This window comes from Neomonachus schauinslandi, chromosome 4 (assembly GCF_002201575.2).
Source record: "Neomonachus schauinslandi chromosome 4, ASM220157v2, whole genome shotgun sequence".
Taxonomy (NCBI): Eukaryota; Metazoa; Chordata; class Mammalia; order Carnivora; family Phocidae; genus Neomonachus; species Neomonachus schauinslandi.
Genome location: NC_058406.1, coordinates 9,522,996 through 9,547,337, shown reverse-complemented (window position 1 = coordinate 9,547,337; position 24,342 = coordinate 9,522,996). Strand labels below are relative to the sequence as shown.

The following is a 24,342-nucleotide window of genomic DNA, read 5'->3' as shown; positions in this document are numbered from 1 at the left end:
GGCATCTGGGTCGGCTCAACAGCTGTGGAGATGGCGCCAAACTGCAGGCCTAGCGGCAACCACACAATCCCGCCTCCCAGGAACACACACAACGCACCGGGGCCAGGAAGGGCCAAGGGCTGTGTTCACCTCCATCAGGTTTAGAACCTCTGAGTTAGCGGGTGCTTCTTGTCAACGCGTGGGCAGCTGCGGACTAATAAGGCAAGTGTCCTCCCCGCTTCTTAAAGGACAGGCCATTGGAAGAAGAAGCGGGAGGGACGGGGCTTCACTCCCGGCCCTGCAGGGAGGAGGGAGAACAGACTCCTGACGGAAATGGAGCCTCACTGCCCTGCCCTCGAGCAGACGGCCTCACCTCTCTGGGCCACGGGTCCCCATTTGTAAAATGGAGAACACAAAAGGACTGACTTCGTAGAGTCGTCGTAATGATTCCATGGGAGAATTTATGAAAAGCCCTGAAAAACTGGCTAGCAAGCACTTTAAAGTTAACAGCGATCATTCTTACATTATTATTTCAATGAACTGGGGTTCCTTGGTTGGGTTTTCATTTTACAGAGCTAATGAAAGTGTTCTGCTGAACCTGGCTTTTAAAAGTTTCAAAAATTTAAAAATAACGTTATGTGAAGGGGTGATAAAATCACAATCCGCTTTTCCCTCACCCTGATTTGAAAAACGGTTTTCCTTGGGGCGGCTGAGTGGCTCAGTCATTAAGGGTCTGCCTTCGGCTCAGGTCATGATCCCAGTGTCCTGGGATCGAGCCCCGCATCGGGCTGCTGGGCAGAAAGCCTACTTCTACCTCTCCCACTCCTCCTGCTTGTGTTCCCTCTCTTGCTGTGTCTGTCAAATAAGTAAATAAAATCTTTAAAAAAAATAAATAAAAAGAACAGTTTTCCTGTTTGATAGCTCCTTCTCTTTCTGACGTGGGAGTGCCTGATGTAGAAAGGAAGCAGCTCCGGCCTGGCTCAGACGCAGCAAAGGCCCAGGGGTCGGTGGCGGCAGGACCAGCAGCTCCTCACCACCAGAGAGCGTTCTCTCTGGGCAGAGGCAGGGCACGACGAGGGAATGTTCCAGCTACCGCCCCTTCCTACGGCAGGCGGCTTCTGTGGTCCTCGCAGGCTCACAGTTGTCTTCACAACCATCGGATCACTATCGCCATTTTGCAGAAAGGAACACCGGGGCTCAGAGCACTTAAGTCATTTGTCCAAGGTTACAGAGCTGGTTAAGTAATAAAGCCAGGATTCAAGTATTTTATTCGGTCAACAAGTATTTATTCAGCAGCTACTACATGCCAGGCACACTGCTGCAGATACTGGAAATGCAACGGTGAACACCACAAAGGTCCTTCCTTCAAGGCAGAATGTTCATTCTAGTAAACACCCGTGACGAAGCGGTAACAGAATGTATACAGGAGAGTTAAGTGCCCCCCCAAGAACAGTAGTGCAGAGTAAGGAGATGGAGAGGGCCAAGGGCAGTATGTCCAATTAGATGGTCAGGGAAGGCTTCTTGGAGGAGGTGACAGGTGCTCAGCAGCTCCAGGTCCAAAGCCAATCAACGCCCTTACCTACATTCCACTACCTGCAATGAAATCACAGTGAAACCTCAAAACCAGACCACTGGCCTGCACCACACTACTCCTCATGGAAGGCCAGAGGCCATCGTAAAGTTCTGAACCTTGAATTCCATTCTTGCGTGGTCATGGCTGGCCACCCTAGGCTGAAGCCCTACATGGGCCCACACTGCTCCCATGAGGGGCTCTCGAGAGGCCAGGGTGCACCCCGATGGAGGGAAGGAGCCGAGCCCGCCCAGTTTCTAAAATTCTGACAAAAGTTCTAATCTCATCAAAGGTAGTAACCATCTGTTCTGGGAAACTAATAGGACTGATGTTTGTCAGCTGCCATAAAGGAATCCTTTTCTCCCCCAGCCTTTAAAAGCATGAGCAGCTCTCAGTCTCAAATATATAAATCTTAAAAAAAAAAAAAAAAAAAAGAAAGTAAGTGTGGGGGAGGTGTTGCCTGAGTGGCTCAGTCAGTTAAGTGTCCGACTTGGTTTCAGCTCAGGTTGTGATCTCAGGGTCCTGAGATTGATCCCCACGTTGGGCTCGGTGCTGAGCGTGTGGAGCCTGCTTAAGAATCTCTCTCTCCCTCTCCCTGTGCCCCTCCGTACCCTCCCCACCCCCCCTCAAATAAGTAAATTTTTAAATAAATAAATCCATCAAATAAAATAAAAGCACAAGCAGTTTCTTCAGAAGCCTCTCCAAAAGTTCCACAAGGATCATCATCACACAAGTCCCGCCCCTTCCACCCAGGATGGCTACCAGGCTATTGGCCTCCTTCGTGGGGCGGGGAGAAACCACCACCACCACCACCAGAGCTGTCAGCTACTGAATCCTTACACTAAGCACACAGCCCACCTCCTGGGATACAGCCACCTGCAGGCAAGGCGGCAGAGGCTCAGCCAGCAGCAGGCCCACCTGGTACAAGTGGTACTCAGGAGGGATAAGACCCAGCGCACAAGGGCTCAAGGTCAATGTTTATTCCCACTGTATTATACAACCTCTGCAACAAACCCCCCTTGGGGCGATGACATCACCATCAGTCATTTGGGAGACACCACAGCTGTGTAAAACCGAGGGGCACATGAAGCCGGTGGGGTCACTGTGGTGAAGAGACTGGAATCACATGGCCGGTCTGTGGGCTCCACTTGCAGCTCTGGGACATAATCCAGGTGCCGATGCCCCTCACATTTGGTCGACATGAGAATGCCATCTCCCTCACGTGGTGGGAGAGCTTGAGGGCAGGTAAGCCCTGCAAAGCACTCAGAACATCCCGGACCCGCACTCCGACTCAGCCAAGAGCACCCCCCCACCCCCCGCTCCCCCCCAAAGGTGGCCAGCTACACCCCAGGGCCCTCTCAGGGCCCGGGGCACAGGCAGAGTCCATCAGACCTGCAGCCCAACGCCTTCATGACCCACACGGGCCATTAAAGAGGTTTTCTGAATGGCTGACCCACTGAAACTCTACAGGAGAATGTGCCTAAATTCGCAAGTTCAATAATAGCTTGGAAAGAGAAGCCAAGCCATCTGAAAATGTTCCTGAACTCGAGCCGGGATGGCAAGGTTCGGATGTGATTATAAAAAGCAAGTGAGGGGCGCCTGGGTGGCTCAGTCGTTAAGCGTCTGCCTTCGGCTCAGGTCATGATCCCAGAGTCCTGGGATCGAGCCCCACATTGGGCTCCCTGTTCAGCAGAAAGCCTGCTTCTCCCTCTCCCACTCCCCCTGCTTGTGTTCCCTCTCTCACTGTGTCTCTCTCTGTCAAATAAATAAATAAAATCTTAAAAAAAAAAAAAAAGCAAGTGAGAGGAGAACGTTACTGCAAGGGAAAATCGAATCCGTATGAGTCTCAAATAACTCCATTCCAACAGAGAATATTAAAATAGTATATTCTGGGCAATTATTAAATACTAAAACTAACACAATTACCTTAAACGGAAATTCTTACTTTTAAATTAAAAATTAAAATCGCCACAACTGTATCCTAAGGCCTAAATCCCCTTTGGTTATTAACTTACCTGTACAACAGATGCTGGGTCTTTTTTTAATGATTCCTATTTAAAATTTACATTTAGATTTCACACTAAGACTTGCTAGTTATCCAAGCACAATTCCAGATCATACCACAGGTGCCTGTCCAACCACAGATGGATACAGATACGGAAAAACGCCTCGCTTAAATGTGTTCTGACTCAGGGCATAAACCTGTGCTTCAAAATCCATCCGTAGCTTTCGCTCATCAGTGAAATGTCCCCCTCATCGGACGGGTGCTTTGCCTGGCTTCCTGCAGTGGGTGACTAACTGGACACGGGGAGGCACATTTAGGCACTAACTTCTTCCATAAAATATTTTACGTTTTCGGGCGCCTGGGTGGCTCAGTTGGTTAAGCGACTGCCTTCGGCTCAGGTCATGATCCCAGGGTCCTGGAATCGAGTCCCACATCGGGCTCCCGGCTCAGCAGGGAGCCTGCTTCTCCCTCTGACCCTCTCCTCTCTCATGCTGTTTCTCTCTCGCTCGCTAATAAATAAATAAAATCTTAAAAAAAAAAATATTTTACGTTTTCTGGAACATCGCCTCAATTTCGGGTCACTTCCTATACGAGGCAGCTGAAAGGGAATCCACCTGGTCCAAGTGAGGCAGAAGACAGAAGCATGTACAAATGCTATTATCCCAACAGTTCAGCAAGTTTTCTCTTATAAAAGTATCTCCAAGACCATCTTCGTGGCTCACAACGGAACATCATTTTTGCAACTGCAAGTAATTTAATGCAGAGTCATGACGGTTTTCCCCAATTCTTATTCTTAATCCAGAAAGTAAATAAAGCCTACATATACCCTCCAGGCTCTAATCCTATCGTTCAAAAATAACTACCGGCAGAAACGTAACCCTTTGCTCTGCACCGGGCCGAGGTGGGAAGGCAAGCCTGGATCAACTATCCTTCTGGGCTAATGCCCGACAGGGCAAGGTTCTCAAGTGACATCTGAGGAGGACTCCTGATGACCCCCAGGCCCCATCCTTAGGACCACTTTCAAAATCAAAGGGTATTACTACAACGAGCTTGGTTTCTATTAAGCAGATTTTCCTTGACGAAGCAGACTGACCCATAAAGCCGGTCAGAGCTGCAAGGTCTACGGCAGGCAGAGGCATATTCCACGGCCAGAGCGAGGCTGGACACAGGGGTTCAGGGGCAGCTCCTGATCATCTGCGCTCTGGTTGCACCAGGAAGACTTGCAACCCACCGTGATGATTCTACTTGTTCACTAAGCCAAAAAGCCCTGAGTAGAGAAGGTATCAAGGCCTGTATTCTACATTCAGAGGAAATGAAGCTTTAAGAAATATACAGAACTATAAAAAATGATCAACAGAATGGCGTAGCTTGGAGGCAGCTCAAATCCCAACTTGCTGAGAGTGGTAGGACCTCTGAACAAAATCACCCCCCTGCCAGGATCTGTTTCCCCATCTGCGCTCAGTACCAACTTCAAGGTGTTACTGTCAAGAGTCAAGTCTGAAAGATGCTTAGCACAGTCCCTCACACACAGAAAGCACTAGAAAGCTGTATCCAACTTAACGAGGCTTATTAGGTAGTTTCCAAAACCACTTGGAGAGGAAGCGGCCCAGGGGCGGGAGGCGGAAGGAAGAGCTGGAGTGCACCATGCGGTTGGAAGCGGGACCGCGGGGGGGGGGGGGGGGGGGGCGGGGTATACAGCAGGGAAGCCTGGGCGGTCCCGAACAGGAGACTGGGCCACAGGGCCCCAAAGGATGGGTCAATGAGCAGTTTACATTTTCCCCTTTGTCGCACCTCCTCAAACCGCAAGCTTTGTTCCAATCTTTTTTTTTTTTTGACACTGCTTTCATTTTGTCTAAAAAGAATTTTAACAGTAATATGGAGGTCATCATGCCCATCAATCTGGACCTTGCGCCTACTATTATCTTTTATCTCCTGGCACTGTGTACTTAAAGGTCCTGCATCTTGTAGGCAAACTCCCAGAAAAAGGTCCAGGCACCCGGACAGAGGGACCCAACAGGGGCTGTGACCTTAGAATACTGGCTAAGAAACTGCACAACTGGACAGCCTTCCTCTTCCCCTCAAGGCCTATCATCTCTTCTTTCCATAAAGTACACATGCTTTTCTACAGCCCAGGGTTCAAGCCTGGCTTCAGAATAGTCCCTCACTCCCCACCTCCCAGGTCACCTCTCGCTCCCGCCTTCAGAAAAATGGGGCACACAGAAGGAACACACGAGTGCTTGAGCAATGAAGAGCCACACATATTCGTTGTCATTTCTCCCACCTCACTTCAGGAAGTCTGCAACATGCACGGGCATTACCTGGGGCTTAAAACTACAGGCTACCCAGGCCCCGCCCACCATCTAATTTAAATGGCTGGTTGTAGGGCTTTGGAGCTGGTAGCTTAGTACCTCTCTGGGTTGTCGGAGCGCCACTGCACGAGAGGGCAGGGCTGTGGCTCGTCTTCTGACAGCCTTGCCTGCCCCCGACCAGCATGCCAGTCACTGCCAGGTGCCCTGCAGTCTCTCAGGACAACTCGATCTCTCTCTCTCTGCTCTAGAATACACCCTTCAATGGTGCTTTAGGAGGACAGTCACTGAAAGATGAGATGCCCACGTGGGAGCAGCAGGGCTGGTGCCACCAGGTAGGGAAGAGGCCACAGGCCACCGGGTCTCCGAAAATGTGACAAATGGCAAACCACTTCCTCTAACCATCAGCCGGGTCTTTAAATGTGGCCTTGGTATCCAAGGCAGCCTTTCTCTCACTCACCTGCACTGTAATCCACTTTCAAGGTCAAGTGCCATTTACACTTCTTTTATGGATATAAGTCAATCCATTTGAAGGTTTGATAGCAAATCAAAATCCAACTAAGTATCAAATGCAGGAAATGAGCTATCCTTTTAGTATGGTCACTTTAACCTAAGTATTAAAAGATGGCAGTCCTCTAGATAATCTACCCTCAAAGAAGAAGCCAGAGGCATCTTCTTGACCACCCAGCTTTTGGAGAACCGTGACAGAGTGACGACTTTTTCAAGAGGAAGTATAAACAGGAGAGACCACCGAGCAAATGTTAAGTTCCACAAGGGCCGGGATTTTGGTCCACTTACGTAACCTAGGCTCCCGAACACAGCCCTGGAATATGGTGGGTGCACGATAAATTCATGTGATTCTGTACAACATCTTGCTAGAAGCACCTGAATCAACCAGATTAAAACAGCCAGCCCAGAGAAGGGTTTGTAATCAGAAACAGTGAAAGGTGCTTTAAAAGAGCAGAAACGTAAGGCTTCAATTACTAGCCTTTTGAATTTTTTAAAATGTTTGACTCCATGAAGAGGAAAAGCAACCAGCCCGGGGGCAGCCTGTTCCTGGTGGGGTCGGAGTTACTGGACTTCTTGGGGACTCTTCCACTGAGTCAATGTCCACGTGCCTGTCACGCTCAGGCACTGCTGTCAGCACCCGGGTCCCACGGAGCCAGACCTGGCCCTGCCCCTTCAGTCCAGTGAGATAGTCTGTGAGTAACCAACCCAGTAAAAAAGACCTCCTTCTGGAAGGAAAACTCAGAGACTATCTAGCGCATTCCCTGCTAACCAGACCGGGAACGAAGATCCAGAAAGTAAAAGAACTTGCCCAAGGTGAAGCCACCCACAGCAGGGACACAGAGGGCACCCATCAGATGCTTGTTCACTGGCACGTGGAGGGATGGATGAATGGCGAGCACCCGGGCCACAATGGAAACCCACTTCTCCTTCCCAGCCCAGTGCTCAAGCTCACAAGGCACAAGGCCCAACTCGTCAACAGGGCACTGGGTGAGTTGAGCAGAACATTTAAAACAAGGCATTCTGAAAGCCGTTCTGAAGCTCCATCAAGCCCTCAACCTCCTCCACGCCTGCCTCCTCCCCTGGGTTTCTATAACAGCAGAGTACCATAAGGACCATAAGCCAGAGACGGGACGGGACCGGACCATCTGGCCAAGGGAGGCTGATCACACCTTCAGCTTCACCACTGTGCCCTCAGGTGCAGTAACACGCAGAGAGAGGAAGAAAGTACGAGAACAGCAAGTGCTGCAGTGGAAGACATTATGAAACTGCTTGTATTCAATCGTTTTTAATTAAAACACACACACACACACAGCAATTCCATATAAGCTTAATACAAATGTTACAACTGGTTTCATTCTTCCGGGAATTCTTAAGAAAGAACCCCAAAGTGAACTGTTAACAAGCACAGAGGAGGCCGAGACCCCACACATGAAATTCTTTATTTCCCTCTTAGCAAAGTAAGTTCACAAGGTACTTCTCAGCACCACTGTCCCGATTGCATGTGTACCCTCTCGTTGGGATATAAGCAGTGTAACCCACATTCGGTGAATGCCAAATAGGAACGAGCGAAGAGAGGTCTGGGTGGACTCTACGTGCCGCACTTCCTACCGAGGGTGGCCCCCGACCGCTCCCGCGGCCCCTTCCTCTTCCTCCCTCACTGCTCCCCAGGATGTACAAAAGCAATCCTTTCACAAAGGTTTAGAAAGTGTTTTTATTGGTTACAATTATATAAAACGTATCACTTGAATTCCCTCTAGTTATTAAGTGCTTGCTAGCAATAGCATAAAAACACTTCTTAGACATCTGACAAGCTCCGATGATTTCTTTCATACCAGAAGGGGAAGAAGAGCAAAGGGCACACCTGTCTGTAATGAACCCCCCTCCCTCTCTCGCTCTCTCTCTCTCTCAAAGCTACATTGGTTAAAATCAACGGACAACCCCTTTTGTATGTCAAATTGTAAATTTTAATGTTTTCATTAGAATAGTCTTTTATATCACTCTCCAACAAGAAAGAATAAAATAACTAACAGCAAACTTCAATACAAAAACACTCTCCAGATTAACAACTCCAACAAAAATGTAAAATGTAAATCACATATAATACAATTGAAGTGTCCAAAACAATTTAAATAATTTTAAATATTTTATTTTTAAACTGCTACAAATGCTTTGTACAAAATTTCAACATAAAAGTCCCCATAACAGAAATGTAACAAAATGGGAATGGTCGCGAAAGGGTTAAAGTGGCACAAATTCACCAAACAAGCATCAAACTACACATTTTCAGAGGTAGATTACTTTTAAAGTTGAGAACAAAAAACAACATGAATAAAAGCCATTTTCCACCAACTCAGTCATCAATTAAGGGGAAGGCATAGAACGCACAGAGAAACAACACTTACACATCCACTCAGGATGAGGCCAATTTGTGGATTTTTTGCTCTCTTTTAGAGACGGAAGTGTAAAACCTGGCATGTAAATTCATTTATACTTACATGTAGACATACATCTGTAGAGGCCTGGGGTGCATCCTGGCTGCATATATATTGCTACATAGTCTCCAATAATATCATAGTTATAAATTAGTGCCAGATAATCATCTGAGAGGATAATGTCCATCTGGATATATGAACATGACACTGGAAGAAGCATAAAAAAAAAAAAAATCCATATCCAATCCGGTTTCCTCTCCATTATGCTGGCAATCTGCTTGTGATATATATTAAAAAAACAAAACAGAAAAAGAACAAACAAGCTGAGAGAAGCTAAATGCCTCTCTGTATATAACTCATTTAAAAGAAAGGCATCAAGAGCTGGTGTGTGACCAAAGCATTTTAGAATGAGTGCATCAGAATTTGTTGTCCCTGAAATCTACAGAGTACTACTCATAAACCAGAACTTGCTCTGCAAGGTTAAGTTCCAATCATTCCTTTCTCTCCTGTGTGCCAAGACCCAGGGCTGCGCTCAGATCTGAGCCCCCAGCGTCGTGGCGACATGCCCTCCTCCTTGTACCCCGATTGTCTGGGAGCCCAGTGCACGTGCTGGGCTCTGGCAAAGCAACAGAGACCCGACCCTAACCGGGGCAGCAAGAAGCCTGCCGACAGTCAGTTGTGTGTGAGGATTTTTGAGTCAGCTTCAGCTGGTCTTGCAAGCGTGGTAGATCTCGTATCCTTGGCCGTAGTGCTTATCCTAAGTTGAGCATGCAATATCTTTATTTAGTCAATTAAGGTTTGCTTTGTCTGGGGGGCTTTTCTACATACAGGAAGCTCCTAGAAAACAAGGAAACTGAAGATGAATGGCAACATCACCTGACATGACCTGACTGTGTTAACGGAACGGTACGTAGACTGTTCAACAAATGTCGTTATGAACAACAACAGAAGGACTCTGAAGGTGCACAGGAACTTGGGTATCCTACTCGAGAGAGGCTGGGAAGGACCACGAGCAGGTCTCTTTGGAGTGGTCTGTGGCAGAGACAGGTATGTGAAAACTTAGCATCACGGTGGCCAACAGGAAAACATGGTCCGGTATATCTCATGTGGCTCCATCTTTAAGTGTTTAACGGGAACACAGTATTTTGTTAAGCTGCTCTAAAAGAAGCATTAAAGAATGTAAGAACACCTCGAAATTTACAAAGACCAAAGACGGCTATCTCTTTCCTGGTCTTTCCTCCCTCTTACAACAGGTGGAAATGAGCCCTCAGCAAGAGATCTAACTCCAGTCCCACAACATGCAGGTGGGCTCTGGCCACTGACCGTGTGAGGTGAGCCCAACAAAGGGTAGGGTCCACTGGGTTGACAGCTGTCCCGGGACAATCTAAAGATGGGCGGTATGCCCGGTGTCCTCTGCTGCCCTGTCCTAAGAGGAGGATTTGGAACACGGGTCTTTTTTACACCCCGACTGGCACAATGTCTTGTGCTCCAGGAAATGACCAACTGGCAAATTCTGCTGAGCCCTCAGCATTCAATGGGAAACTCCGACTTCATTCACATGGCTTGAGAAACTGTGGAATCCTCAACTGGCATTCAAATGTTAAAATGTCTGAGTGCTGGGGACTAGCTCTGAATCACAGTCTGTCAGGCTGAGACACACAGGAAAAGGATGTGCGGCCAGTTCGGTGTAAGTCCGTGAATACGCAATGGGCTAAGTAAAGCAAAATCACTGAAAAAACAAAGGCAAAGCAACTCCTCCTAAACATGCGCCATGAAATCAGCCCCGAATAAAATTTACAAGCAGAAATATACTGAGAAGGGATGAAGACTACACCTAAAACAATTCCTTTCCAGTGTAACACACCCAACATGGAGGGAGGATGAGGCCGGCTTTCTAAGAGCCCTGGGCTGGACAGTGATGACCACCCCCCCCACCCACCTTCCGGAGGCCAGAGCTTAGAATCCCAGTTTTATAGCAAATGCACGACAAGGTGCTAAGAAGACCACACCAAACTCTTGGAAGAAATGCCCACTCTTCTGTCCAGATAATTAAACTATGATGTCCTACGGAACGTGTTGTTTTTTTTCACTTGCCAAAAATAGTTCACGAATTTGTGGTCACCTCTAAGCAGCGCCCCCCCCACCAAGTGTAGGACCCACGTCCTTCATTCAGCTGTGCCCACAGTACACAGTGCCAGAGACTCCTGCCACCGGGGAGGGGACGCCTGCTGCCGCCATCTGCCCGTTAGAAACAATGGCAATGTTTTCTTATCAGACTCTTCAGTGTTTGCTTTTAGGCCAAATGCATTCCAGCAATGGAACCCTCTGTTAACTATCAAATAAAGCAAAATAATTAAGATTAACTGGAGCAAAGAAGAGAGACACAATTTTATTAGGCACTTTGGTCCTTTGCAGTTTTCAGGGTTCGTCAAAAAGCACTGGATGAGTAAGAGGCCAAGTGAATGAACTTCATACACGTATAGTTACTCAAGAGAGTTTATCTTTATAGTACTTTAATTTTTCATAACCTCACCCTTGAATCGTATAAATGGGATCCAGTACAAAATGAGTGATTCTTTCAGGTAACACTGCAGACAAAAAGGGATGCACACCGTACATTCTAAAGCATCAACCACCCGGGAGATGTTTTTTAGTACAGTCAGTGAAAATAATGGCATTTTCTGGTTCTTTAACCTTGAAAAGGACACGGTTCAAGAACATCCTGTTGTTGTGGAACTTCCAGAACACAGACGGGGTACAAACAGGTACACAGTTAAACTGCCACAGGCAGGCAGCTTGAACAGCTGATACATAGGTGTGCATTTTCACCAGGGCTAAGCTCCAAGACGCTATATTAATGCATATGCCATGGCCAGAGACCAGATGCTGAATTGGAACTACCGTGACGGATTATTTAGTTCACTCACGAAAGTCGCTTCTTAAAAATGTGACCCTTCGTTCCTACGGTAAATCATTCCAATCAGCCTTGGCCAATGACCCTTCTCTACATCTTTCTTTAGCCACGACTTAAGGCACACCAGCACCAAGAACTCCACTCATCAACTGTGCAGTGATAACAGCACCTGAGTCCTCGTGACCTCTCCAAAATGGCAGTCACTCCCCAGAACTCATTCTAATGGTTTGCCTGAAACACCAAAGAGTTTTCAGACACTGAAAGTTACAGCCAAGAAAGCCTAGAGCCGAGCAGCTCATCACTCTGAAAGGACAAGATTTTAAAATATTTTGCAGAAATTCTATCTGATGTTGACTATTTCACACAGGATTCACCTGGAGGCATTATCCAGGCAACAGGGATTCCGAGAACGCAACGTCAATTCGGGTTACTTGAGTTAACTTGGAAAATCTGAAAAGTCAGTATGACATATTGAACTATTGCCCTGTGTTTTTAATGTGTCACTGAGAACAGTTCTTAATACAGGGAGGACACAGAATAAAACAGTGAAATCACCTCCAACCTAAGATGAAGTCTTCCGCCATTACTGGGGGAACAAAGGCGCTGCTGACACATGGGGCCGACCTGCCCTGGGCTGCCACACCTGTCCGAGGGACCTGCCAGACTCTGCCCCCACTGCAAGGCTCTCAGCGCTCCCTCCTCTCCTTTCTTCAGAATCTGGCCTGTTTCTTATCCTATGTCTGGAGACAGGAGTGGGTTGGTTGGGGGAGGGGGGGGGGGGGGTGTGTGTGTGGAATAAGGCATCTCAAAAGAGAGTCCGGTGTTGGGTGTTTGTTTTAACCAGTGAGGCAATTTTTTCCAATTACAACACAATACAAGAAAGCATGAATAATAAAAGCATGCTCAATTACTATAACTATGCTCTAGTCACAGAAATATTAAACAAGATTGCAATGTGGTTTCAACGAACTTCGGTGATCCAACCATAACCATGAGCAATGATCTATGATACGGAAATAATACAAAGTGACACTGAGATATTACCCAAGATATGAAGGAAGTGTGAGAGAATTTCATCTTTTCATAATAGGGTACTTTTGGGAGCTCTTTCATGGTTTTAAATTCAATTCACAACCGGCCCTAATAAAGAAACGGTACCACTCGGTGAGTCCTAGGTCTGACACAAAAGCTGGGAATTCAGGTCTGAGGCAGCCAAAGCCGTGACCCTTCTTCGTGCCTCCAACTGAACCAACAGCTACTTCCTTTAAATGCTTATGTCAAAATTCTACAGGAAAAAAGGAAAAAATAGCCATTGGGCAAGAATATGGTGTTCTTCCAACCGTCTTTCCCCCCCGCGCTCGTCAGCTCGGACTTCCTCTGGCCCTGGAAGACTCGGCTTACCTGAAGTCCTTCAGCTCCTGCTTGCCACCGCTGTCCTCCCTCCTGCCGTCCCCCGGGTCGGCAGCGGCCGCCAGCTGGAGGCTTCGGGTGACCGGCCCCCCGCTCCGTTCTCGAGACTTTACATTGAACCGGTCTGTTCTTTTCTTACTGGCCAAAGCGGCTTTGCTCTGCAGGACGGCCTTGTTCTTCTGCACCCGCACGTGCAGGCCCCGGGGCGTCTTGCTGGCGAGCTGGGCAGAATGGTTCTTGGCCACCGCTTTGGGCTTTTTCCCCTCGACGTGAGTTATTCTCGCCATTCTCATTGGGCTCGAGTTCCTTAAGGAGGAGCTTGGCTTTTTGGCCTTGACCGAAGCCGCGAATTTGACATTCTGCTTGGACCTGAAGGACGAGGAGGGCAGCGGCACGGGAGCGGGGCCCGAGCTGCGCGCTCTGGTCTTGCCCAGAGGAGCCTGCATGCTTTGCATCTTGATCTCCGCGTCCGCCGTGCGCCGCCGGTGGCCGCTGCTGTTTTTGTCGCTCCCTGCAGGGGAAGCGTGCCCGCCTTTCTTGGAGGAGTGGGCAACGTTTTTTCTGGCAGGAGAGCGCGGCTTTTTGGGACAGCTGAAGGCGGCGTGCTTGTTGAGGCTCCCGACATACGTGAACTCCCTGCGGCAGTGCGGGCAGACGTGTGAGGCCGGCTCACAGGCGGCGTTCAAGTCGGCCTTCTGCTTCGCAGATTTGTTCTTCTGAAGGATTGCTTTCTGGACAAGCTGGTTTTTTTTCTTCAGCGCGTTTAGTTTGAGCTTGTTCGAGGACATCTTGCTGAGCTCGACGCTAAAGTTCAGTCTTTTGGGCTGTCCCATCCGTCTGAAGGCGTTCTTCCCGGAGTTCTCTAGAACCACCACACCGTTTTTGGGCTGTACAGTCTGTTTCAAGGGGACTGGGTTTTTCTTAGGGGTATACCTCTTCTTGTCACTGGCAGAAGCACACGCCAGGATGTGTTTGTGTAACTCCGGCATGTTGTCAACACCCTTCCCGCACTTTGTGCAGCGAATGGCAGTGGTGAACGTCTGTGGGATATTGTGTGTCGTGAAATTTGTGGCCGTCACGCCGATGCCCATGGGGTTTCGGTGATGGTACTGAAATGGGGGCGGTTTAAAGCTCGGGTAATGCTGATTGAGGCCCAGTCGGACATCTGGGTCTTTCGTCTTTATGCCAGAAGCCATTATTTTTATGGTTGTGTAAAGCTCTTCGGAGGAATCATTTAGCTCTTCTTCTTCTTTCGACGCTTCTAAAGGATCTTCTGGCAAACTCTGCATATGCTCTCTATGGGCCTTGCTGGGATCGGTGAAGTTCTGGGGCCTCAGCGTGCCACTTTCAAACTCATGGTGGGTGCACACCTTGTCTGGGTGGAGATCTCGCTGGTGCTGCTGCAAATTGCACAAGAAAGCAAATTCCTTTTTACAAACTGAACACACAAAGATATTCCCAACTCCATGAAGCAAAAAGCGATGTTCTGACAGATCAGTTTTAGCCTTAAAGAGCTGCACACAAAATTCACATTTGAAGGGCCATTCTTCAGCATGGACAGATAAATGTTTGGTTAGATCTTTAATGGAAAGAAAAGGTGATTCACAGACATTGCAGACAAAGTTTTTGTTGAATGTTTCCTGAACAATCTCCTGTTCAACTGCAGACTGGAGTTCTTCCCTGGGTTTCAGATCATCATTCTCTAGTTCCTCCTGCTTGAAAGTTATCATGGGCAGAGAAGCTTCCAGATTATCCCCAGAGGAAACAACAGAGGAGACTGCTGAGAGCGGTGGCGGCGAAGGGGAAGAGGAGGAAGACGGAGAGGAGAAGGAAGAAGACGAGGAAGAAGACGAGGAAGAAGACGAGGAAAGGGTCGGGGGTCCGGGCGAAGCAGCAGACGTGAGCGGCTCCACGGAAGGGATGGGAGACGGTGACGGAGACACCGTAGGGGAGAGAATGGGAAGCGGGGACTGCACGGTGGCATTCGAGAGCGGAGAGGGACACAGACAGGGAGATGCCTCGGAAGAGGGGACTGGAAGAGGGACAGTAGGAAGGAGTGGAGGCGGTGGTGTGGCAACAGTCAACACGGGAGGACAGGCTGGGGGAGAAGAGGGGTGTGTTGGGATCAAGAGAGGAGGCAACTGCCCAGAAGAAAGGGAAGAGGTCTGTAGGGCAGGCGAGGAAGGAGAGACATCGGGTGGGGACTCAGCCACAGGGGCCGATGAACTGGAGTCTGGGCCAAGGCCAGCGTCTGGCTGGGGGTCCAGGGACTGACAAGGACTCGGGCTCCGGGTCACATCTGCAGTGCTCTCTACAGGTAAGTCGAGGCCATTGTACTCATTGAGAAGAACCTTCTGCAGCATGCAGGTAGTTGGTTTCTTTTTCTTTACAGCACTGCAGGCTGGCTGCACCAGATGGTTTTCTTTGAACTCCTTGCCTTCAGAGTCACTACAAGGCTTCTTATGCACACTGAGATCTAATACAGATTCCCACTGGACCGGAGTCTTGCCTGTGCCCTCAGCCTTCTGTTTGACACCGCTGGATAAATCCAGTGGCTGCTGGTTGCACACATTGCTAAAAGTAGAACTGGCTGCCCACTCCTTAGATACTTTATATTCGTCAAAGCATGGCGGGCTCACGGCTTCTCTCTCCTCTCTCCCAGATAAACTCCACGCAGGTGAGTTGCTGTGACTTTCTAATTTGGGCTTTTTGGAACCTAGAACTCCATCAGTCCACGCTGCTTTGCCTTCGCTTTGCTTTCCAAAGTCTCGAAGGGCAGGACTGTGTTGTGGGGAACTGGGAGGAGAACTGGTCCGCCGCTTAAACCGACTTGAGGTCACGGGGAGCATGGACGCGGGAGCGGACACACAAACGGGCCCTAACTTCGGTATTTCGGTCGCTGAAATGCCCGCAGGAGGAGTTAGCTTGTCCTGGGTCTGAAGGAGTTGTTTGAGCTTCGAGGACAAGTACACACTTTTTTCTTTGTGGAAAGACACTGCCTCTGACGTGGATATGCTGAGAGGCAGTAAGGAACACGAGGGCACCGAGGGCTCAGGCTCCGTCTCCGCTTTGATTTTAGGTAGCGCCAGAGGACTCGCGGTTCTCCGTTTCTTGGACTCGCTGTTCGTGCCGCTGGAAGGCTCTTTAGGAAGATCATCTGCTATGGCGGCCTGCGTGGTCTTTACATTTTGGGTGATCTCCACCGTAACTGGAGTAAGCAGACAATTGATCCCATACAAGTCGGCCGAGCTGGACTCCATCTCGATGACGTCACAGTTACTCGTGCTGCTGCTGGTCTGAATTTTGCCATCAATGTAGAACTTTAGGTTTTCCGAGATGTTGCTGGAGATATCCATGATGTACACGTCCTCTGCCTCCCCGTCCTCCTCTGGCTCCGTGCTGGGCACGTAGACACTCTGGGCGGGCGGGGCCTGCTCCGCGGGCGGGCGTGGCTCCTCCAGGAGGACCCCTTTCCGCCGCACGCCCTTGGGGAGCAGATGGCGCTCGTGCACTCTACGCTGATGCCGTCTCATATTCGTATGCGTTCCAAACACCTTCTTACAGTACTTGCACGGATGCAGCTCTTTAACGTCCCCGTTCTCCTCTACAACAGAAGAACTGACCGCTTCCAGGGGGGCCTTGTCTGAATGCGAGAGCAGAGAGTCCTGCCCGAGGCCGGAGGGCGGTGAGCCATGCGCGGCGGCGGCGCGGTCTCCGGGGGCTCTGCCGTCTGCCGGGTCGACGGGCGGCTGCAGCGCGGGCCCAGGCTTGCGCTTCAGCCCCGCCTCGTGGCGCCGCTCGTGCCGCCTCCTGTTGATCTGCGTGCCGAACGCCTTCCCGCAGTACTTGCACTTGAAAGCGTGATTGACTGTGGACATGTGGATGTGCGTGTGGCGCTCGAGCCCCTGCTTGGTCGTGAACTTCCTCTCACAGTGCTGACACGGGAACAGAAACGTCTCAAAGATGTCGCCATTGGCCTCTTCTTTCATTCTGGGAGTTCTGGAAACAGGTGGAACCTCCGGAGAGCCTACAAGCGTTTCTTTTGACACATGTTTTGGTTCTTCTAGTAAATCTTCCGGCTTCTCATCACATCGTATTTCTGGCTCTTTCACAGAACTTTCATTTGGCATGTCAGCTTCTTCCTCCCCATCTTCCTCCAGCTCGTCCTCTTCCTCCAGCTCGTCCTCTTCCTCCTCTTCCTCCACATCATTCACCTCACAGTTCGTGGCTGCTGGCCTCTCGTCTGGTTCCGTGCGGGGCTCACAGGCAGCGGGGGGGGACGACGAGCTCTGGAGGCACATCCTGACTGACCGCCTCCTGAAGAATGGCTGTCTGCTCCACTGCAGAGGCTGACGCCTTCTCGTCCTCTTCTTTGGGACCTAGAAAACACAGGGAAGCAGAAGCACAGGCTTGAGGACAAAATCTAGCCACTTTATGATCAATTCTTACTATGCAAGCCATTTCTCTTATCACCGAAGATACATGTGGGAGAGTGTGACCAGCAATAAAAAGTTCTACCTTCCCATTTATGAAACTATATTGAATAGGAATCCATTTTGTTCACTTATTCAACAAATATTTACAGAGCGCCTGCTACACACCAGGCCATACACCACGCGATGAGGATACGTACGTGAACAAAGTGTGGCCACATGGACCTTCGAATCTCTTCTGTGTTCAGTCACACACATATAAATACAATTGTGTTGACAGAAACTGTAGCACTTAAAACTGTGCTGGAGGGGCGCCCGGGTGGCTCAGTCAGTTAAGCATCTGCCTTAGGCTCAGGTCAGGATCCCAGGGTTCTAGGATCGAGCCCCACACTGGGCTCCCTGCTTGTCCCTCTCCCTCTGCCCCTCCCCATGCTTGTTCTCTCTCTCTTGCATTCTCTCTCTCAAATAAATAAACAAAACCTTAAAAAAAAAAAACCTGTGTTGGATATTGACACAATACTGGATTCGGGACTGGATTCGGATCCAGTATCCAGTAATACTGGATATATCAGGAGTCTTGTTGTGAATTCTATTCCTCATGATTCTAAACTGAAACTAGAAAACTGTTAGTCACATTACCAGGTTAGGTTCTTCGTAGGCTGTCTTGAATAGAATGATTCTTTCCCTCCTTCCTGACCAAAACTATGTATTTAGAAGCTAGGACATTTTCCAAGCCTAATCAAATTATTAAGAACTCAGGAGCTGTGGAGAAAAAGGAACCCTCAAACCCTCATGCACTGTTGGTGGGAATGCAAACTGGTGCCTCAAAAAAAAATCAAAAATAGAACTACCGTAAGATCCAGTAATCGCACTACTGGGTATTTACCCAAAAAAAAATACAAAAACACTAATTCAAAAGGATACATGCACCCCTATGCTTACTGCAGCATTATTTACAACAGCTAAACTCTGGAAGCAGCCCAAGCGTCCATCGATAGTTGAATGGATAAAGAATATGTGGTATATAAACACACACACACACACACACACACAAGAATATTATTCGGCCATAAAAAAGAATGAAATCTTACCATTTGCAACAACAACATGGATGGAGCTAGAGTATAATGCTAAGCAAAGTCAGTCAGTCAGAGAAAGACAAACACCGTATGATCTCACTCACGTGTGGGGCTTAAGAAACGAAACAAATGAGCAAAGGGGAAAAAAGAGAAAAAAAGACAAACCAAGAAACAGACTCTTAACTACAGAGAACAAACTGGTGGTTACCAGAGGTGGGGGGATGGGTGAAACAGGTGATGGGGATTAAGAGTACACTTACCATCATGAGCAGAGTAACGTACAGAACTACTGAATCACTACATTGTACACCGGAAACCAATATAACTCTGTTTATCAACTGTACTGGAATTAAAATAAAAACTTAATAAAAAGAAAAAAGAACTCAGGAGCATCTGAAGAAGGAAATAAAGACCTGAAGTGACTTCTGAGTCTCTATACCCAGAAGAAACCCACCTGAGCCCAACCTGAGGTAGATGGCAGACAGGTGTCAGGAAGGGGCTCACTAGTAAGATGACAGTGGTGCAGAGGCCTAAAGAAAATGAGTCATACAAGTATCTGGGGGAGGGAAGCCCACCAGACAGAGGAAACAGCAGATGCATGAGCTGAGTCAACATGTTAGAGGTGTTCAAAAAAACAGCAAGAAGTCAGAAAGGCTGGGGTGGGGAGGGACTGACAAAAGGAAAACTCTAGGTGGACAAGGATGGAGGCAGGGAGAGGTGCTGGTAAGTGGTCAGACACTGGATGTATTTTGAAGATAAAAGGCTGACAAGATTGCTGACTGGCTGTGGTGGGCAGGAGAGAGAGGGAGAGAGGGAGGAGTCAAGGAGGATTCCACAGCAACTGTAGTAATACTATTTACTGAAAGACTGAGGGAAAAGTAGGTCTGAGCACCCCCCGCCCCCGGCCCCCCGCCGGTGAGTGTGTGTGTTGAGGGGAAATCAAGAGTTACTTTGGGACACACACACACCTGAGTAAAGATATTAAGTCATTTGTTTTACAGGACTCAAGTTCAACAAAGAGGCTGAGCCCAGACTCTACAAGTCCTCAAACCGGAAGTGGTATTTGGAGCACAGGACTGCAAGAAGCCACCTGGAGAATGAATGCAGACAGAAAAGAGGCGGGAAGACGGTCCCCCAGATGACTCCAGGACTTACAGGTCAGAAGAATGGCCAGTGAGGTTATCTGGAGAGCCAAGAAGAGTAAAGAAAGTTTCAAAAGGAGGGAGCGATCAGCTGTGTCCGGAACTATGAATGGGTTGGCTAAGAGGACAGAGGGCTAAACATCCAATTTATCAAGGTGGAGGTGTGGTGGTGGTGACAACAGTTCTAGCAGAGCAGTGGGGACAAATGCCTAATGGAGTTCCTAAGAAAACGGACAGAGCAGGGAGACAGGGAGGCTAGAGTGACGCTATCAAGGAAAGCAGAGAAGTGGAGAAGCGGCTGGAAAGAATCACAGGGACAGCACCCTTGCTCTAAGACAGGCACTATCACAAGCCCATTTAGTGCTCACAGGGATGGTCCATGGCGCTGCTTTCTCTACAGTACCACCTGAGTCCCTGCTGAATTAGGCCCCTTTTAAGAAAATGAAACCTGCATTCAGAAAGGCTCTGTAAAGGAAGCAGAGCTCCTCGGACTTCTGGCTCTTCATTCACTGGGCCAATATTTACTATATGGCAGTACTACGTGAACAGGACAGTCAAGACCCTTATCCTGGCAGAGCTTCACTTTAATGGGGGCCACATACCAGAAAGCAGCAACAAGACTGTCCTGAATTAATGACCATGCTTTGGGGAAGTACGGGTTGCTACGGAAGAATGCAGGAGAAACACCTAATAATGACTTTGTTCATCAGGGAAGGAAGGACTGAGCAGACTGAACCTGAAGGTCAAGGACAGAAAAGGAAAAAGCAAGCAGGAGGAATCAAAACATGTATCACACTAGAAATTAGTCTGGACTTACCTGGAGGCAGTGGGGCTCCATTAAGGTATTTTAAAGCAGGAGAGTGCCGTTTGGGAGATTTGGCTGCAATGTGGCTTACGGGATTGGGAGGAGGACAATCCTGAAGGCAGGAATTCTAAGGCTGGGGTATTAGAAGGGAGAGGGTGGGGCCCACACTAAGAGATGGAAATGGAAGGAAGCAATGGACACAAAAAAGAGTGGCCAGACTGTCAAGAGAAGAGACCCGTCAAAAGACCCAGGGACCACCTGGATGTGGGGAGGACGGGCTAAAAAGGCCAACCATTCCCAGCTCTGCAAACACCAGGTATTCGTGGAAAGCTCACCTGCTCAGTCCCAGCCTTCTGGCCTTACTTTTACCTGTCTGTCCACTACCTCTCCCCCAACAGACCAGCCTTCTCTCCCCTAAGACAAACTTCATTAATCCCACGAGTTCTCCACAGACTGGGACACCAGTCATTTGATGGTGGTAGAAGCTCACTCCCTTTCCAAATACATTTTCAACAAAGACCCAGCTTGCTAAAAAAGTCAAAATGAGACAACAGAAAATGAAAAGAACACCTCTAAGCCTTAGAAATTTTAGAGTCTATTTTTAGCCAAAATCTGTGGCTTCTGTTACTGTGGGGGGAAAAAAAATTTTTCTTTCCCTGTGATTGGTAAACAATCCCAGACTTAAAACTGTCCAAAGTAATAGGGAACAAAACACTCAAAGCTCTATTAATTAACCAGTAAGGTCCACACCAACGTGTATCCACACACTCGATGAGGTCTGTTGAGTTTTAAAAATAAAGGAAGGTTTGGGGAACACAAGGAAGAGTCTGGACTGTTTTGCTCAGGACACAGACCACTTGCTGAGGACAATGCCGAACACTCAGGAAAAGCTGACAACTAGCCTGTAAGGAACCAATCACACTTTGATCAGCTACTTCACAAACAGATAAATATTAGGTACTTTTCTTCCTAGGACCTAATGTTGTATCAGGAATAAATAACCTGACTTCAATTACTGAAGGGGAGAGACAGGGCTGTTAGATTTTCTTCTTTAATTCTGCCACTAAAGGCACTGAGGTTCTTGAGTATTTGTGCTGTTGTTCAAACAGAAGTCTTAATCAGCAAATCTGGTATCAGCACACAGAACTTAGTTTTATAAGGCTCTAGGAAATCAACCTGTCCATTCTTGATTCCCAAAATGCCACAGGAAATTATAATCCTTTATGAATGTCATCACTGCAAACAGTGCTAATAAAGTGGTTTATAAAAGGCATCCAAATACTCTGGGGTTTCTCTTCAGATCACATCAATCTTTCGCCCTTTATAAAAGGCATCCAAAATATTCTGTTGGGTTTTTTTTTCCTCTACAAATGTTTCTTGAAAGAGTCACAAGCCTATATTTTGAAATCTGCCTGTTTAGGCCACTACAAACAATTCTTAGAAAGCTCCAGTCTCTGCATATATTTGCCACATAACGAATTAATACACGCCTCCCTCGTTTCTATTATCAATGGTCTCAATATGGTCGTTCAACTACAAGGAGCACAAAGCAATCTGCCTTTCTGATGAACTTTCAATCCATGCCTCTCTCTGAATTCTCATATCATGGAGGGCCTAGAATATCAAGCCTTAGAAGGGATGATGAAGAAGAAAATGTGGAGTGGAGAAACACGAGGAAATAAAATAGAAATTTAATTTCTAACAAAATACAAGGGGCACGATCCCAGGGTTCTAAGACCCGGCCCCACGGTGGGTTCCCTGCTCAGCGGGGAGTCTGCTTCTCCCTCTGCCCCTGCTCGTGCTCCCTCTCTCTCTCTCTCAAATAAATAAAATCTTAAAAAGAACTCTTCACTCTGCACACTTTTCATGCTGGTATATAAAATCATAGGTGTTTGATGTTTCAAGTAAATTTTTAACTGAAGTGCAAAACATAACAATGTTAAGTATATAAATCATAAGTATATAGCTAGATAAAACATTTACAGAGTAAATACACTGCTGTACCCCCCCCCCCACTGCTCAGTGATGGACTACTGCCAGTGTCCGAGAAGCCTTCTCAAGTCCCTGCCAGTCTGACTTCTATCACCAGAGATTTGCTTTGATGGTTCTAAACTTTATAAAGTATTTATAAATATAATCACATAGTATGTTTGATTTCATTTTAACCAGGGAATAGTTCCGTTTTTAACAAAGAACGTCTTTAATAATATTTTTAAGGGGAGGTGAGATATGGAAGGCTCAGTTCACCGCATTAAATTCAGGTAGCCATTTGCTGTTAACCCTTTCCAGTTTTTGGGTGAAGCCTCAAAAGGGCATCCCAAGGAGATTTACAGTAACTGGTGATACATACCCAAATCATACAAGTCCAACTTCCAAGCTTACCTTCCGCAGAATCTCTCATATTTGCAGAAGCAGAATCTGGCTCACTAGTCTTCAGCTGTAGGTCTTCGGTTTTGTTTGCTTTGTTTTTACTTTCCTGGGATTTTTTCTTCCCTAAAACACAACATGTATTTATTTACTTACTCACTCACTATTACCCTGAATTCTTGAAAAAGACAATTACTAATCCAATGACAGCAAACTGTAGATTTCTAGGCAATTATCCTATCAGTTAAGAAAGGAACAGACAATGAATAAGAATACTTTTAAGTCATGTTAGAGAAAAAAAAGAAACCGATAAACCCTGTATTCTTGGGCATTAGTTCCCCTATCGAACTAACAGCTCATCTATTCTAGAAAAGTTAAAAATACTGATGTCAGAGGAAAATGAGAGAGACAACTAACACCGAGTTTCAATACCACACAAGTAATAAGGACTGGCAAAGTCTGATTGTTTGTAAGAAGCACACTGGGGGAAAAAAGACGGTATAACTTGGGTCCCTTTTAGTTAAGACACGCTTATCCACAACTGTCAAAGCAAAACACCAGAAGCAGGCTCCGCTGAATCGCAAAGGATGCATATGCGCAGTGGCTCAAATATCAAATGCAGAGTAATTACGAATACTTCACTGTCAGGCCGGCATGAATTCTGAGGGTCCCCAGGGACTCGACTCCAGGTCCAGTACAATTCAGGATTTCATTAACAACTGGAAGAATGGAATTCAGGAAACACTAACTGCATTCCAACCAATCCCACAGTTTAGAAGGTAAGACTAAAATGCAGTGCGTTTCTGACAAGCTGGAACAATGAGCTCAGGTCACCAAGATATTCAATATGGATAAGCCATTCTCTAGAAAAGTACTAATACTGAAGGTTTGGAAGCTGAGTCTCTTTGGGATTTAACCAGAATTTGTGGCCCTTCTTTTCTATGTACTAATACTGAAGGTTTGGAAGCTGAGTCTCTTTGGGATTTAACCAGACTTTGTGGCCCTTCTTTTCTATGTACTAATACTGAAGGTTTGGAAGCTGAGTCTCTTTGGGATTTAACCAGAATTTGTGGCCCTTCTTTTCTATTTTTTTTTTAATTCCAAGTTTCTTTTTCCTGGTAGCTCTTGTTCAGTTTTCAGATTCAGAGCAGGTTCCCTCCTCAACCTCCCCGAACACTTCTTTCTTCTCCTCCTGCAATGCTCTCCCCAGCACACCTCACAGAGCGGTCCTTTCTCTTTCAGAACAAGCCTCTTGACAAACTAGAAACCACTCAGTGCTCCTGGAAAACGGTATTCTCTGTAACAGAGCACCACTACTGAGGAACATCAGTAACGAAAATAGAGACAACACATGAAAATGAGGTGCGACACACACAAGTAACATTGAGAA

General features: G+C 47.5%; 1 protein-coding gene across 1 annotated transcript in view; it reads right to left on the bottom strand.

The window, feature by feature from the left end:
• Window positions 1-23,078, bottom strand: part of PRDM2 (PR/SET domain 2) — a 45,003-nt gene extending 21,925 nt beyond the window's left edge. The window contains 3 exon segments of the mRNA XM_021684048.2: window positions 13,118-17,409; window positions 17,411-17,505; window positions 22,968-23,078. Coding sequence (XP_021539723.1) covers window positions 13,118-17,409; window positions 17,411-17,505; window positions 22,968-22,986 — 4,406 coding nt within the window. The 5' untranslated portion in view covers window positions 22,987-23,078.
• Window positions 23,079-24,342: the final 1,264 nt, after the last annotated feature.